We start from the raw sequence: 17,270 nt of genomic DNA, 5'->3' as shown, positions 1-17,270 counted from the left end.
AAAAGAACAAAAGGAAATGTATTTAGAAAAAAAAAGAAATATACATATTTAGAATCTTACTCTCTACTCTCAGTACTCTTTACAATACATCAAGTTTTTGTTACACTTGTCCCATCTGGTTCAGTAAAGTGTCTCAAGAGGGAGCATATCTGCCATGTGACATGAAATATGCTTCAAATTTTTATAGAACATTGGTCTTCTTTATCTTCCTATCCTTCTCTGCAATTAAATTTTGTTGTATTCTAAAAGAAAAAATTATCCCTTTTATGGAAATGGAATAACTGCCTGATTACAGCCTAATATAATTAAATATGTGAACTGTATATTAAACTCTTCTTGTTCCAATTCCATGCTTTAGTATCCTTCTGTTATATGGCATGTTAGATGTCTTTCCAACTGAGAGAAAATGCACTGGTCAGAACTATGTAAATAACTAATGTAACTAATTTTCATATATTTCACTATAAATGAGTAATTTGGTCCTTATAGTTTTAGTCAGCATGAGTTCATCTTCCCAGTTCAGTTCACTCTACAATAGTTTCTCGAGAGGAGAACAACTGGCATTTCGAGGGTGAACATGTGTTTTTGCATAAGACTTTCCAAGCAGAATGGCATAGGCAAGTTATTTAGAAACAAAATTGTTGGTGCAATCCTAGCACGGTGGGAAGCCAAGGCAGACGGAGCCCAGGAGTTCAAGACAGCCTGGGCAACATGTGAAACACTGTCTCTACAAAAAATACAAAAACTAGCCGGGCACAGTGGCATTTGCCTGTGGTCCCAGCTACTTGGGAAGCTGAGATAGAAAGATCACCTGAACCCAGGAAGGTCAAGGCTGCAGTGAGCAGTGATCACGCCACTGCACTCCAGTCTGGGTGAAAGAGTGAGACCCTCTCTCTTAAAACAAAAAATTATCTCTAAAAAAAAAAAAAAAAAAAAAATACACACACACACACAGAGAGAGAGAGAGAGAGAGCGAGCAAGTGGCAGTAAATAAAAACAATTAAAAATTGAAAAGATTCCTTCTAGAAAGTTGATATAAGGGACTGGGAGTGATAGACTAAGGACTGCTGATATTTGCTATAAACCTAGTTAATGTTATGACATTGTAAATTAGAAGTATTTATCACTTAAATTTTTTTTGTTTGTTTTGTTTGTTTTGAGACAGAGTCTCACTTTGTCACCCAGGCTGGAGTGCAGTGGCACTATGTCAGCTCACTGAAGCCTCCAGCCCCCAGGTTAAAGAGATTCTCCTGCCTCAGCCTCCAGAGTAGCTGAGATTACAGGGGCGCACTACCACGCCCGGCTAACTTTTGTATTTTTAGTAGAAACTGGGTTTTACCATGTTGGCCAGGCTGGTCTCGAACTCCTGACCTCCAGTGAACTGCCTTCCCTGACCTCCCAAAGTGCTGTAATCACAGGCATGAGCCAGGGTGCCAGGCTTAAAATTCTAACCAAAAAAAACCCTGTATAACTTTATGAGTATTCCCCTACTTGGGTTCATATTTCCTATCTTTAAAATGTACAGGTAACAATTCACAAACAGGAGTCATCGTGCCATACTTTACATAGCCTATTACCATTATTTAAGTAGTAATTTTTCTCTAGATCAATATGGTATTTTCTTTAAATCTACTGTCAACAAAAAACTTCGAAAGGCTATTCACTTCTGCTTGTATAAATAGAACACAGACTTCAAATAGTGGTACAGATGTATCTGAGAATGCCTGAAGATCTTCCAAAACGTATGTGTGGACACAATGGGTTTTACGAAATTAATTCCTAAATTCTCTACCTTTTCTTCTTCTAAAACATGTCTGCTCATGGAACATCGCTCCAGTTCTCAATTCTAGTTTCTTTCATCAAATTTTCTATACTCACTTTGTACAGAGGGTTGTAAGGAAGAGATGGCAGCAGGGCAGGTAGGCTTATCACTTATCTTTTACCCACCCAAAACTTGATTTTGATATATGCCCCGGGAGTGTAAAAGTCTCTGGAATAAGAAAATAAGGCAATAAAAAATACTACAGTTTGGAAAAGTGAATGACTCTAAAGACTAGATAATAAACCCTTTTATAAGTCAGGTAGTTTCCAAGTCTTTGTATTGAAAGGAATGAATACTAGTGATTTTTGTACATTGATTTTGTATCCTGAGACTTTGCTGAACTTGTTTATCAGCTTAGGAAACTTTTTGGCTGAGACTACGGAATTTTCTAGATATAGAACAATGTCATCTGCAAACAGATAATTTGACTTCCTCTCTCCCTATTTGGATGCCCTTTCTTTCTTTCTATGCTTGACTGCTCTGGCCAGGACTTCCAATACTACGTCGAATGAACAGAAGTGGTGAAAGAGGGTATCCTTGTCTTGTGTTGGTTTTCAAGGGGAATGCTTCCAGCTTTTGCCCATTTAATAATGTCAGCTGTGGGTTTCTCATAGATGGCCCTTATTGTTTTGAGGTATGTTCCTTCAATACCTAGTTTATTGAGAGTTTTTAAAATGAAAGCGGGTTGAATTTTACTGAAAGCCTTTTCTGCATCTATTGAGATAATCATGTAGTTTTGTCTTTAGTCCCGTTTACATGATAAATCACATTTACTGATTTGCATATGTTGAAACAGCCTTGCATCCCAGAGATAAAGCCTACTTTATCATGCTGGACAAGCTTTTTGGTGTGCTGCTGGATTCGATTTGCCAGTATTTTGCTGAAGATTTTTGCACTGGATGTTCATCTATAATATCAGTCTTAAGTTTTCTTCTTCTGTTCTCTGTCAGGTTTGGGTATCAAGATGATGCTAGCCTCACAGAATACTTAGGGAGGAGTCCCTCTTTCTCAATTTTTTGGAATAGTTTCAGTAGGAATGGTACCAGCTTTTCTTTGTACATCTGGAAGGGCTATTTATTATTGATTTAATTTTGGAGCTCTTTATTGGTCTGTTCAGGGATTCAATTTCTTCCTGGCTCAGTCTTGAGAGGGCATATGTGACCAGAATACCCAAAGGAATATGAATCCTTCTATTATAAAGGCACATGCAAATGTATGTTCACTGCAGCACTATTTACAGCACCAAAGAAATGAAATCAACCTAAATGCCCATCAATGGTAGATGAGATAAAGAAAACATGGTACATATACACCATGGAATGCTATGCAGCCATAAAAAGGGAGATCATGTCCTCTGCAGGAACACAAACGGAGCTGGAAACCATTATGCTTAGCAAACTAACACAGGACCAGAAAACCAAATATCACATGTCCTCCCTTATAAGTCAGAACTAAACAATGAGGACACGTGAACACATAAAGGAGAACAACACACACTGGGGCCTATCTGAGAGTGGAAGGTAGAAAGATGCAAAGCATAAGTTAAAATAATTAATGGATACTAGGCTTCATACCTGGGTGACAAAATAATCTGTACAACAAACCCCCATTACATATGTTTACCTACATATAATAAATCTGCACATGCACTTCTAAAAAAGTTAAAAAATACAAAAACACTGAAAGGATATAAAACTAGAAGATGACAGTACTGGAAGGAAAACTGAAAAATCCATAATCATATTACTAAATTAATATACTTTCCTCTGCATTAAATAGGTTTTTATTTTTAATTAATTTTAACAGAAAATTTTAAATAGGTATTAGACTTAAAAAACATAAAGAGCCAAACTATTAGAAATAAAGAACATAAAGCCTGGAAACAATTTCAGAACACATATGCTTCAAAGCAAAGGATGAATATTTATAAAAAGTTCATAAAATGAGTGACTGAGATTTGTAAGAACTGGCATCACTGAGACAACACTATCACAATACAAAACACTTCAGTTAAAAAAAATTAGTGTTTAATCCTCTTCAAATTAAAATGTAAAAGGTTACTTCCACAGTAACAAACAAAGGGATAAACCAAAAATGCCTACTATTCTTTAAAGCCAATGAACTGAAATTAACTCAAGCAGCGATTATGCCCCAACTAAGCTAAATTCCTGACTAAAACCAAAAAGGTCTGTCTCTCATCCTTGCTCCTAAAAAAAAAAGACCATACAGAAAGAATACAGTAACTATTTTAGTCGCTATACCACTCTTATTTTAAGAGACAGGGTCTAGCTCCGTGCCCGAGTTGCAGTACAGTGATATGATCATAGCTCACTGTAGCCTCAAATTCCTGGGCTCAAGTGATCCTCCTGCCTCAGCCTCCCAAAGTGTTTACACTCCGTATGACCTGAATAAAGACCATCTAGGATACAATAAAAAAATTTACAAGACATGCGAAAAGTAGAAAAATTTAAAATAAAACAAAAACAGGCAATAAGAGGAAATATACAGATACTCCAGATGCTAAAATGACCAACAAAGAACTTTAAAATGTTACTGTTATTATTAAAGCATTCCGGAGAATAGACAAAATGAATAAAAAGATGAAGAATTACAAAAAAGAAACTAAAGAACAAATGAGAATCCTACAAATAAAAAATATGACTAAAATTTTCAAAACAAAAAATTGGATGAAATGAAGAGCAAAGTAGACAGCAGAGGAAAGGAATAATAAACTCAAACACAGTTCAATACAAATTATTTAAATTCCAGAAAAAAAGGAAAAATAAGAACAGCACATCAGAAGTCTACAAGATAGTATGAAACATTATAATAATATCTGGCTAGAAACCTACAGGGAAAGGAATGAGAGCAAAGGGCTGAAAAAATAATGGCTCACCATGTTCAAAAATTAAATCCTAGGCACTGAATTTGTTCACTGCCAAAAAACAAAACAAAAAACAGATCCTCTTGTTCCATGAAACCCCCAAAGGATAAGTACAAAAAAAAATAAAATGTAGGAATAATGAAGTCAAATTGCTGAAAACCAATATCAAAAAGAAAATCTTAAAAGCAGCTAGAGGCCAAGCGCAGTGGCTCATGTCTGTAATCCCAACACTTCGGGAGGCCAAGGCAGGTGGATCATGAAGTCAGGAGTTCGAGACCAGTCTGGCCAACATAGTGAAACCCCATCTCTAATAAAAATACAAAAAATTAGTGGGTGTGTTGGTATGCACCTGTAATCCCAGCTACTCAGGAGGCTGAGGCAGGAGAATTACGTGAGCCCCAGAGGCGGAGGCTGCGGTGAGCCAAGATCACGCCATTGCACTCCAGCTCAGGCAACAGTGCAAGACTCCGTTTCAAAAAAAGCAGCTAGACAGAAAAAAGATATTAAGGGCATACAGGCTTTAGAACAGTAAAAATGACTACCGATTTAATCAGAAACAAAAGAATAGTACAAGTATCTTTAAAGTGTTTTAAAGAAAACCCAAAGCTTCTATACAGACCAAAACAATCTGCTTTACAAGAAATAATAAAGAAAGGTATACAAGTGAAAGGTAAATCAGCCAGATCGATGCCCAGAAAATCAGCTAGATGGATGCAAGAAAAATGAAGAGCGTCTGAACAGGTAAATATTTGGGTAAATAAAAGAAAGGGTCTGGTGGGTTTTTGTTTTGTTGTTTTGTTTTTGTATCATATCTTCAAAAGCCAAAATAACAATGTTTAAAAAAAGAAAAAAAATATTTGGTGGGATTTACAACATGCTCTGAACCAAAAGAAAGTAGTTTAGTAAACTGAGTTATGGTAACATTTTACATTTTTTTTACAGTGGTATATACCATATATTCAAGATTGACTGTAAACATATTGTCCTTGAAATAGCATATCATAGACTGTATGGGAGAAAGGGCCTTTTGTTTTTTGTTGTATTTAGAGAAAACACTAAAATTACAATAAAAAGAAGTATGTGAAAAATAGAGAAGATAAAATGGAAAACTGAAAACTCAATGATGTCTAAAGAAGGCAAGAAAGGAGTAAGAGGTGATAAAGAACAGGAGGAAGAAATGAAAAACAAATGCCGTGGTGTAGACTCAAAGCTAGCCATATCAATAACTATATTAAATGAAATTAAAATGGACATGAGTACTTCAATTCAATGCACTTATTAGACTGTGTTTTTAAAAACAAAAGAAAAAAAAATACCTACTTTAAAGACACACTTTATAAGGACAATAACCAATGATAGAATTAAATTTCAAGCCTGAAGAAGACTATACCATGGAAACCTTAACTATAAGTAAGGTGCTGTGGCTATATCATTATCAGACAAAGTAGACTTCAGAACAAGAACTATTTCCAACAATAAACATATCCATTTCATAATAATAAAGAAGATTATTCATCCAGAAGATATAAAAATTCTAAACATGTATGAACTTCACCTAATAACGGCTTCAAAATACATGAAGCAAAAATTACCAGAAAAGAAAAGAAAAATAGACAATCAAAATTATAACACATTCATCAGCACTGACAGAGCAAGGAGAAAAAAAAAATAATACTAACTGGCCGGGCGGGGTGGCTCATGTCTGCATATTTCAGCAATTTTGGAGGCCAAGGCAGGTGGATCACCTGAGGCCAGAAGTTCGAAACCAGACTGGTCAACACGGTGAAACCCCATCTCTATCAAAAATATAAAAATTAGTTAGCCATGCACAGTGGTGCGTGCCTGTAATGCCAGCTACTTGGGAGGCTGAGGCAGGAGAATCACTTGGACCTGGGAAGTGGAGGTTGCAGCTAGTGGAGATTATATCACTGAACTCCAGCCTGGGCAATAAAGAGAGACTCCATCTCAAAAAATAATAATAATAGCAATAACAATAATAATATTAACCAACTCTACATAATCATATTTATAATAAAGTATTACAATGAATAAAAGCACTGTTTTCAAATACAAGTGAAATATTTAAGAAAACAGATTATGCTGAGCTACAGTGAAAATCACAATCAATTTCAAACGACTAAACACATTCAAATTGAGCTTCCCCTTCTGGCCCAAAATGAAGGAAAAGGGATTTACATTCCTACCTTCAACAATAAAACATCAGTCCAACTATATTAAACAATGCTTTCCAGACAAAGGGCCAGTAATATTACATGTTCCCAGCAGCCAGAGTAGAAAAACCTAGAAATATACACGCATCAGGTACTCAAAAAGGTTGTCTCAGTAGTGAGGCAAAACTATCAGGGACAAAAAACTGATCTGGTTCTATCTATCATACCTTAAAACTGGTCTGGTCTTATCTATCATACCTTAAAAACAAGCTTCAAGAGATTAAAACTGTTTCCAAGTAACTTAACTACATGTCAGAACAAAATTCAGGAATATATAAAGGATCACAAAAATATTCAGCACTGAACAAGGTAAAATTTATAATTTCTGCCATCTAATTAAAAAACAAGCATGTGAAGAAGCAGAAAAATACATATCATCATAAGAGGAAAAGTCAATCTATATGGAGAAAAATGGAAGACAACAATAGAAACTATCCAAAATTAACGAGATAGATGAAAAAGATCAAAGGAACAAAACTATTCATCAGTGACCTAAACAACAGCTTCAACTAGCCTAAGAGATATGTAATTGGAATTCCCAAAGTGAAAGAGGGGACATAAGATATTTGAAGAAATAATGGCTGAAAATTTTCTAAATCTGAGGCACATTATAAATCTACAGATCTAAAAAATTCAAAGAACACCAATAACAAAGAACACAAAGAGGGGAAAAAAACCCTATTGCAAGGCACATATAATCAAAATGCTTACACCCATAAAAAGAATACCTTAAATTGGGAGAAACATATTTCATTAAGAAGATAAAAGATAAGAATGACAGCAGACTTTTCATCTGAAACAATGCTAGAAGACAGTGGAGCAACATTTCTTTAAAAGTCTATCTGGAATTTTATATATACATAGGGAGTATCTTTCAAACACAAAGGTAAAATAAAGACTCTGTCAGACATATAAAAGAAATAATTCGCTACGAGCAGTCCTGCATTAAACAAATGGTAAATGATGTCCTTGATGCTGAAGGAAAATGCTAACTGATAGAAACTGATCTACACAAAAGAATAAAGTACACCAGCAATGGTAAACAAATGGGTAATGTAAGACCTTTCAGAAATCCCCATAATTTGACCACAATTAATAGCAATGTATTGTGAAGTATATAACACATTTAGAAGTAAAATTTGTGACAGAAAATAATACAATGGCCAGGAGAGAGAAAATGAAAGTGTACTGTTTTAAAAGTTCTTATAAGATAAAATAGTAAAATACTACTTTAACGTAGAATGTGGTAGCAATTATATTAAAAACTCTAAAGCTACCACTAAAAAGACAAAAAACTGTAAGTGATGAACCAACAAAGCAGCTAAAATGGAACCACCTAAAATCATGTAAATTATGTTCTCCAACTATAACGAAATTCAACTAGAATTCAATTACTAAAATATGCACTTGGCAAAGTAGCAATATCCAAAATACAAGAACACGCACACATACAAATCAGTAAGAAAAAAGACAACTGAGCCATCAGGAGATGGATACAGAATATGACTAGGTAATTCATCAAATAGAAAACAAAGATGACCAACTAAAAAAATTCTCAATTGTACTAGTTATTATAGAAATGTAGTTTAAAAACACACATATACACACACAAACAGCATTTGATATTTATCAGATTGGCAGTAACTAAAAAACAGTACCAAGTGTTTATATGGCACAAACCTACAGAAGAGCAATCTGTCAATATCAAATATTTAATAAGGTTAAAATGTGCATATATACCCTGATGTGAGCACAAGGAAAAATGTATACTAAATGCATTACTGACACAACTAAGAATTGAGAAGACCCTAAATGCCCATGAACAGAATAATAAATATGTTTTTGAAACAGATTATTATACAGAAGTTAAATAAACCAAATCCACATTTATCCAGAAGAACTGCAAAAGTAAACAAACAGGTATATTTCAAAAGGACAACTACAGTATGAAATCCTTTATATAAACCTCTAATTTATTTATTTATTTTTAATTTTTGAGATGGAGTTTCGCTCTGTTGCCCAGGCTGGAGTGCAATGGCATGATCTCAGCTCCCTGTAATTTCTGCCTCCTGGATTCGATCGATTCTCCTGCCTCAGCCTCCCGAGTAGCTGAGACTATAGGCATGAGCCATCATGTAAGCTAATTTTTTTGTATTTTTAGTAGAGACAGAGTTTCTCCATGTTGGTCAGGCTGGTCTCAAACTCCCGACCTCAGGTGGTCTACTCACCTTGGCCTCCCAAAGTGCTGGGATTACAGGCGTTGAGCCACTGTGCCCAGATGTACTCTAATTTATACAATACTTTATATGGTTGTAGATAACTAACATACATAAGAAACACATACACATGCTTGAGAAGGATTCTTGCCCACTTCATATGGTGGTTACTCTGGGAGAAAGGAATAAGATGAGAGGGCTTTAAGTATGAAAATATTTAATTCGCCAAGTCAGATCTAAGACATACGCCAAAATCTTCACATTTATTAAAACTAAGAAGGAGTATGTCAGAGCCCCATATTATCTCCTATACTTTTCTGTATGCTGGAAAGATTCAGATTAAATAATAATGAAAAGAAAGTAATAATGTAACAAAAAAAGTCTATGACAAGAATTTTGCTTCTGACCTTACTCCCTCTTCAGAAATAATAGGAAAGAACCTGTAATCTAATAAGACAACTGTGTTTCTTCAATCCCAAGCCAAAAAGGAATCGAAGACGAATGCTGGCATATCAGAAGGGAGAAAGAAAGTTACCAGTTCTCACTTTCACTATGTAATTATCTACTTTCAATACGGTAGCACACACACTTTTTTTTTTTTAACTTTAAGTTCCAGGACACAACTGTAGAATGTGTAAGTTTGTTACCTAGGACTCAGGACATAGGAATACCACTCAGGACACAGGAACGGGCAAAGATTTCACGACAAAAACACCAAAAGCAATTGCAACAAAAGCCAAAATTGACAAACAGATCTAACTAAAGAGCTTCTGCACAGCAAAAGAAACTATCATCAGAGTGCACAGGCAACCTACAGAATGGGAGAAAAACTTTGCAATCTACCCATCTGACAAAGGTCTAATAACTGGAACTACAAGGAACTTAAATTTACAGTAAAATAAAATAAAATAAACAACCCCATCAAAAAGTGGGCAAAGAATGTGAACAGATACTTCTCAAAAAAAAAGACATTTATGTGGACAAAAAACACATGGAAAAAAAGCTCAACATCACTGATCGTTAGATAAATATGTATCAAAACCACAATGAGATACCATCTCACTTTAGTCAGAATGGCAATTATTAAAAAGAAACAAGATGCTGGTGAGGCTGCAGAAAAATAGAAACGCTCACACACATCTTTAAGCATGCCATTATGAAGTAGTCCAGAGAGCCTCTCTCTTACCACCTTCTTTGGGGGTGGAGGGTTTAAAAATTACAGTTTTCTCCTAAAGAGGAAAAGAATCATTAGCTGAGTTACATAGGAAGGAATCAGGGATTCAGACTTGCAACCAATCATTCTGTTTTCAGCCTTTACTCTACAGGTATCTGATGGTCCCAATCCCAAGGCCTCTGCTTCATAACATAAATAGGGTCAGTTCTTAGCTTCCTCCCTATTGCTTGTTTAGCATTCAGTTTCCTCAGATCTGCTAATCTATTACCTTCTGTTTCATAGCTTACAAAATATTCCTGAAAATGTATCTTCTCTCATTTTTATTTTTTGTGTCTTTAAAATCCCTAATTTACTGTCATTTTCATCACTTCCAAAGGGAGCAAGGTAACTGCATATGTTCAATCTCTCATAAAAAGTCATTTTAGGGCTGGGTGCAGTGGCTCATGCCTATAATCCCAGCACTTTGGGAGGCTCAGGTGGGAAGATCGCTTGAAGCTAGGAGTTTGAGACTACTGTAGGCAATACAGTGAGATCTGTATCTACAAAAAATAAAAACAAACTAGTTGGGTGATTTAAAAATAAATTAGTGGTTTGGATGGGAGGCTGAGCCAGGAGGACCACTTGAGCCTAGGAGGTGGAGGATGCAGTGAGCTATGACTGTACCACTGGACTCCAGACTGAGGGACAGAGAGAGACCTTGTCCCTTAAGGAAAAAAAAAAAATCTTTTATATCATTTATCACTATGTGAAAATACCTGCCTTACTGATTTAGTTCACACACACACACACACACACACACACACACACACACCAGACTCTATCTTGTCCACAGCCCTTAACACAACCCCTGGCACACAGTAGATGCTAACAGAAAACTATGGTTAAAACTGTAAGAGGAATTCCCATGAACCCCACCTCCCAAATAGATACAACATAGGAAACAACTCATTTTGGCTGGGTCAACCTGACACACCTTTCTCCTACTAGAAGATCCCTACCATAGTCAGTGGGATCCAGATCCAAGCTAAGTTAATCATAATCTAGCCACAGAAATTTTTAAACTGCAGTTGGAAAGAAAAGCTCCCTATCAAAAAACATACATATAAACCAACAGTACAAATGACGTTATTATCCACCATGTGATTAAAAAAACCTATAAGAAAAGAAAATCAGAGCTGGCCCAATCAAACAAGCACAAAGGGGCATGAAAGAAAGACTCTCAACATTTAAATCCCTAATTTCATGTTCTTGTAGTCTTCCAGAGAAGACATGGTTCTAATCTTCTAAAAGTTTGGTTGTTCAACTGTTCCTTTTTGTGTGTATGTGTTACTCACTCCCTTACTGTCTCAGTAAATATCTCCTTAATGTTTAACCTCAGGGTAGTATTTGCTTATGCTAAGGTATATGTTACTTACAATGTATCACACTCAATTTCCAATACTTGGAATTTCACATTTTATATTTTTAACATTTAAGTAAAATGAAAGGAATTTTACGTCTCATTACATGAAATAAGATGTATTTAGTAGCCGGGCACGGTGGCTCAAGCCTGTAAACCCAGCACGTTGAGGGGCCAAGGCAGGTGGATCACGAGGACAAGAGATTGAGACCATCCTGGTCAACATGATGAAACCCTGTCTCTACTAAAAATACAAAAAATTAGCTGGGCACGGTGGTGCGTGCCTGTAATCCCAGCTACTCAGGAAGCTGAGGCAGGAGAATTGCCTGAACCCAGGAGGCAGAGGTTGCGCTGAGCCAGATCACGCCATTGCACTCCAGCCTGGGTAACAAGAGCGAAACTCGGTCTCAAAAAACAAGGATATATTTAGTAGAGATCTCTTTAAATGCTCTTAGTTATATCACAGACTACTATTGCTACCAATGGACACCTGCTGAAAGAATTTTATGTAGATAAAAATAATCTCTATTTCTCCTCCAAATCTCACATATGAAGAAGGGTCTATATGGCAAGGAAGATACTCATTGGAAAACAAATGACTAATGAAACTATTTCTTACGAAAATGAAACTTTACTTTCTTGAGATTTTTAACATTCAACTTTTGTTAATAAAAACTGGTCACTGCAAATAAGTTATAATGTATGGAAGTCGTTAAGTCAAAAAAAAAGGAATCTAGCAGAAGTGACACCTTGTAGCTGTTTCTAGCTGAGTAAAAATGAATGAATTGGTGAAGCTATCCTATTATTTTTAACCATTCCAGATTTGTTTCATTGCATTAAAGTTCATTTAAAATATATGTATTTTTAAGTTTAGCTACCACTTACTGCTTCCAGTTGTTTCTTCTTCTGCACTAGTAACTCCAGCATAAGATTGACATTGGCCAAATCAAGGTTATCTTGGTCAGTTCCCAACAGATCTTGAAATATCTGCCACCTGTGGCCATTCTAAAAAACAAAGAAAGAAGAAATACAACATTTGAAAGCACAAAATGTACATTTTCCACCTTAAATACACAAAATAGTGATCGGCCATTATTAATACCCATTTTTAGAATAAAGCTAGATTCCCGTTCTCTCTCCCTCTTTTTCTTCCTCTTTCTTCCTCTCCTTCACTCCTTTTTCTTTCTTTCCAAAAAAATAAAATAAAATAAAATAAAAATAAAAAAAAAGAAGAAACACAACAACTTCCTAAGAAGACTGTTTTAGAGACTAAAACAAATGTTTATTTGCTACTTCCAAATATGCTCATTACATAAAGAGCGAAAATACACTGCAATGTTCTAACCTACCCCTTCCTATCTAGTGGCTCCTTACTGTCTTCTGGTTATAACCTAAACGCTATTTCTTCTCCCTTAAATGAATTTAGGTAACAGATAACAAAGGTGCATTCAATACTATTCTAAAGCTGTAATTTACCTTCAAAATAAACGACTGAAATTAATTATTTGTCTAGCCATATTTTCAATTTTGCATGTAGTAAGGTATTAAGCTCATTTGCCTCAATAATTTGGGACGAATCCTTTAAAATTGAGTTGAAACTCTTTCAAGAGGTTTGTTCTTGTTTTTGCTTGAATATAGATAGAGTCTTGCTATGTTGCCCAAGCTAGTCTCAAATTCTTGGGCTCAAGTTATCTTCCCCCCTTGGTCTTTCAAAGTGTTGAAATTATAGGCACCACCCAGCCTCAACAGTTTTTTGAAAATATCTAACCATTGTTTCACCATGCAATATCATCCTTCAAATGTCAACTATTAAAAGTCAAATGTTTCAATATAATCTTACCAGACCTTTCAAAATAGAATCACTCTAGTGAAGTATTACAGACAATGCAGTCAAGAAAGTTAAATTCAAATTATTTACTTGAATTTAACAATCCTAAAGAAATCTCCTTTAAGGAAAATCAATAATATACTAAACTTTAACATCTAAGTAATATTAAACCAATAAAAACAACAAAATGAAATGTATTAAAAATAGTAATAAGAGTTGAAACATACGGTGCTACTCACTGAGTGGTCCAATTTGAACCTCTTTTCCTCACATCTTTGCTTCTGTTTAAGAATGAGCTCATTCACTGAAAACAGAAACAAAATAAAAAGTATACATAATTTGTATTTTTATTAAATGTATCATGTAATTAGGTTTAGATAGATTCTATTTTACCTATACAAAGCCCCCAAATTAAAAATATGCTAAATGGAAAGTGTCAGCTTTTTATTTCAAATTAGAAAACAGTTTTGCTGCAGCTGCTACTACTACAACTACTATTACGATAGGAGGATTCTTCAGAATATGGATTCTCCCTTACATGTTTCTCAATGATGATGCTATTGGCACTTACAAAGAAAGAATTCCTCATTTACCATGTGAGACCATCATATGCCCCATATGGTAACAAGGCATGAGTAACTGAGTATGCACTATGTGTTAGGCACTTAAGACTTGCGTTTGTTCTTTTCCTTTGTAATTTTTCTATAAATAACACAGAAGACACTTTTAGTTACCTATCCAAAAGCCATCCTACCCGTTTTCTTGATAATAACATGACTTTTTTTCCAAGTATGAGATTGCCATATAACTTTCAGAGAGGTTAGATCCTGCCCCAACCCCATATATTACTCTTGACTAACCTAAGGCAATCTAGTCATTCATGCCCTTGCCAGTGGTTGATGTGGGGTTAAGTATGTAACCCAGTTTTGACCAATAGGACATGTGCTTTCTTTCAGAAAGAAAAGAATTGGAGAAAAATCCCTGCCTTCATAAGGGGATGAGATCTGGAAGTGCTTCGAGCCATCTTGCAATCTCAAGAATAGCCAGCCAAAAGACCAAGGTATATGCCAGCGATGGAAGAATAGAACAAGAGCAAGAACCTCACCAGATCACTGAACCACTGGTAACTAGCTCTAGAAATTCTTTTCCTGTGAATTGACACATTTTCCATAATGTTTAAAACACTTTAAATTGTATTTTTCTACAGCCAACAAATATAAACTGATACAAAAAACTGATTTTTTTTTTAAAAGGAGAAATTAGCACTAGGCTAGGTAGGCACTTCATAGGTAGTATTCTCCCCAGTTAGAGATGAAGAAATATTAGCACAGAGAACATAAGGAACTAATGCATGGTGACATATAGAAAGTGCTGAGAATATAGACCCAACTGTCTGATACGTCCCACTATACCACAATGCAAGTGTAAATATTTTTGAAAACAACAGATACCAAGCTCGTAAGTATCTAAGCTTCAGACAGAGCCCAAGGCCTCAAGCAACTCAGACTAGCAAGACAGATGTGTATGATATAGTCCTTGCAATATAATATGATAATAGTAGTCTCATTAAAATAGATTTACAAAGTATACATGCAGAGATCAATCAAAATGTTAACAAGCACACTTCACATAGAAGGCAATATTAGAAATGAAACACAATAAGCACACAAAGACTAAGCAAAATTAGGAGTGAAGAAAAACTCAAGAGAAAAACTGTGTGTGTGTGTGTGTATGTGTGTGTGTGAGAGAGAGAGAGAGAGAGAGAGAGAGAGAGAGATATCAATATAGTAGGCGGGTGGATCACTTGAGGTCAGGAGTTTGAGACCAGCCTGGCCAACATGGTGAAATCCTGTCTCCACTAAAAATAGAAAAATTAGCCCAACATGGTGGCACACGCCTGTGGTCCCAGCCGACCTGGGAGGCTGAGGCAGGAGAATCACTTGAACCTGGGAGGCAGAGGTTGCAGTGAGCCAAGATCATGTCACTGCACCACAGCCTAGGCGACAGAGCCAGACTCCATCTCTAAATAAATAAATAAATTAATTAATTCAATAGATACAGCTAAAACAAGGGTCATAGTGATTTTGTGAATGATTCACAGGGATTAAGAACTAAGCCTGGAAATGTAGACAGATCAGAGTCAGATTGTGAAGGGCCTGAATTCCAGGTATCTTACACAAGAAAAGTTATTATACTCCAGATAAAGGAGAGAGCATGAAATAATGCAGTGGGAATCAAAAGGAGTAAGTTAATAAGAAGATAATGTCCCAGTTATGAATTTAACCATTTGAAGAATAAAAACAGTGACTGTTAGATACTTTACATAAATATGCCACATTGAATTTTACCAAAGCATCTTACATACCATTATATTTGATTCTCAATAACAATACTGTAAGATCAAACTTTCTTTTTTCAAGAGCAACACTGTTAACTAAAGATCAAGTCTGTAATCATTTGTTTATTTTTTCAGACAGGATCTGGCTCTGTCACCCAGATTGGAGTCAGTGGCACAATCTTGGCTCACTGCAACCTCCACCTCCCAGGCTCAAGCCATCCTCCCACCTCAGCCTCCCCAGTAGCTAGGACTATAGGTGCTCACTACCCCACCCAGCAAATTTTTGTATATTTTATAGAGACGGGATTTCACCATGTTGTCCAGGGTAATCTTGAACTCCTGGATTCGAGTGATCTGTCTGCCTTGGCCTCCCAAAGTGCTGGATTGCAGGCATGAGACACTATGCCCAGCCAAGGTCAAATCCAGCCTGTAAAGGCCACAAAATTAAATTGCAAAATAAAGTTACAGCAAGTGAAGTCAAAAAGAAAGTGTAAACAAACAGTGTATTAACTGGCTTGCCATACCATATAAAGACATTTAAATTCTATATTTAACAAACTATTTTACTACTGTATCAGATTTTTCATGGAACTACTTGAAAAAATGATTATTTTTTTCTTCTTTAAAAACTATATCTAGACTGAGCACAGTGGCTCATGCTTGTAATCCCATCACTTAGGGAGGCTGAGGGAGGTAGACAGCTTGAGCTAGGAGCTAGAGACCAGCTTGGGTAACATAGCAAAACCCTGTGACTACAAAAAATACAAAAATTAGTCAGGTGTAGTAGTATGCGCCTGTAGTCCCAGCTACTCAGGAGGTGAAGGTGGTAGTGCTGCTTGAGCCCAGGAGGTTGAGGCTGCAGTGAGCTGTGATACACCACTGTACTTCAGCCTGGGTGACAGAGAGAGACCCTGTTTTCAAAAAATAAAATTTTTTAAAATACTTTTTCAAAAAGTTTAAAAATTTAAAAAGTTTAAAAATTTAAAAAAAAATTTTTTTCTTAATTTAAAAAAATTTTCCTACAACAAACAATGTTTACCCACGGAAAATAAAAGAAGTGATTTTATTTAGTACACTTGGCTTAAGTATTTCTTCATCAAGGAGTATTTTATTATTTTTTTGGTACTTGAAAGATTTTTTTTTTTTTTTTTTTTTTGAGACGGAGTTTCGCTCTTGTTACCCAGGCTGGAGTGCAATGGTGCCATCTCCACTCACCGCAACCTCCGCCTCCTGGGCTCAGGCAATTCTCCTGCCTCAGCCTCCCGAGTAGCTGGGATTACAGGCACGCGCCACCATGCCCAGCTAATTTTTGTATTTTTAGTAGAGACGGGGTTTCACCATGTTGACCAGGACGGTCTCGATCTCTTGACCTCGAACA

At 35.9% G+C, this 17,270-nt stretch overlaps 1 protein-coding gene across 7 annotated transcripts in view; it reads right to left on the bottom strand.

Moving 5' to 3' along the window:
* Nucleotides 1-17,270, bottom strand: part of COP1 (COP1 E3 ubiquitin ligase) — a 229,676-nt gene that overhangs the window by 179,649 nt on the left and 32,757 nt on the right. For 4 of the 7 annotated variants that reach the window (XM_002760336.5, XM_008984964.4, XM_008984965.4 and 1 more), the window contains 2 exons: nucleotides 13,782-13,858; nucleotides 12,612-12,731 (listed from right to left, as the gene is read on the bottom strand). In XM_002760336.5, the coding sequence (XP_002760382.3) occupies nucleotides 12,612-12,731; nucleotides 13,782-13,858 (197 nt within the window). The remainder of the gene's footprint in view (nucleotides 1-12,611; nucleotides 12,732-13,781; nucleotides 13,859-17,270) is intronic. The other 3 variants (XM_008984963.4, XM_003735191.5, XM_054247791.2) reach the window with 1 other exon arrangement.

Source organism: Callithrix jacchus, chromosome 18 (genome assembly GCF_049354715.1).
Source record: "Callithrix jacchus isolate 240 chromosome 18, calJac240_pri, whole genome shotgun sequence".
In the NCBI taxonomy this organism is placed as follows: domain Eukaryota; kingdom Metazoa; phylum Chordata; class Mammalia; order Primates; family Cebidae; genus Callithrix; species Callithrix jacchus.
The sequence above is the reverse complement of the archived record's forward strand: the minus strand, read 5'-3'. Positions and strand labels throughout refer to the sequence as shown.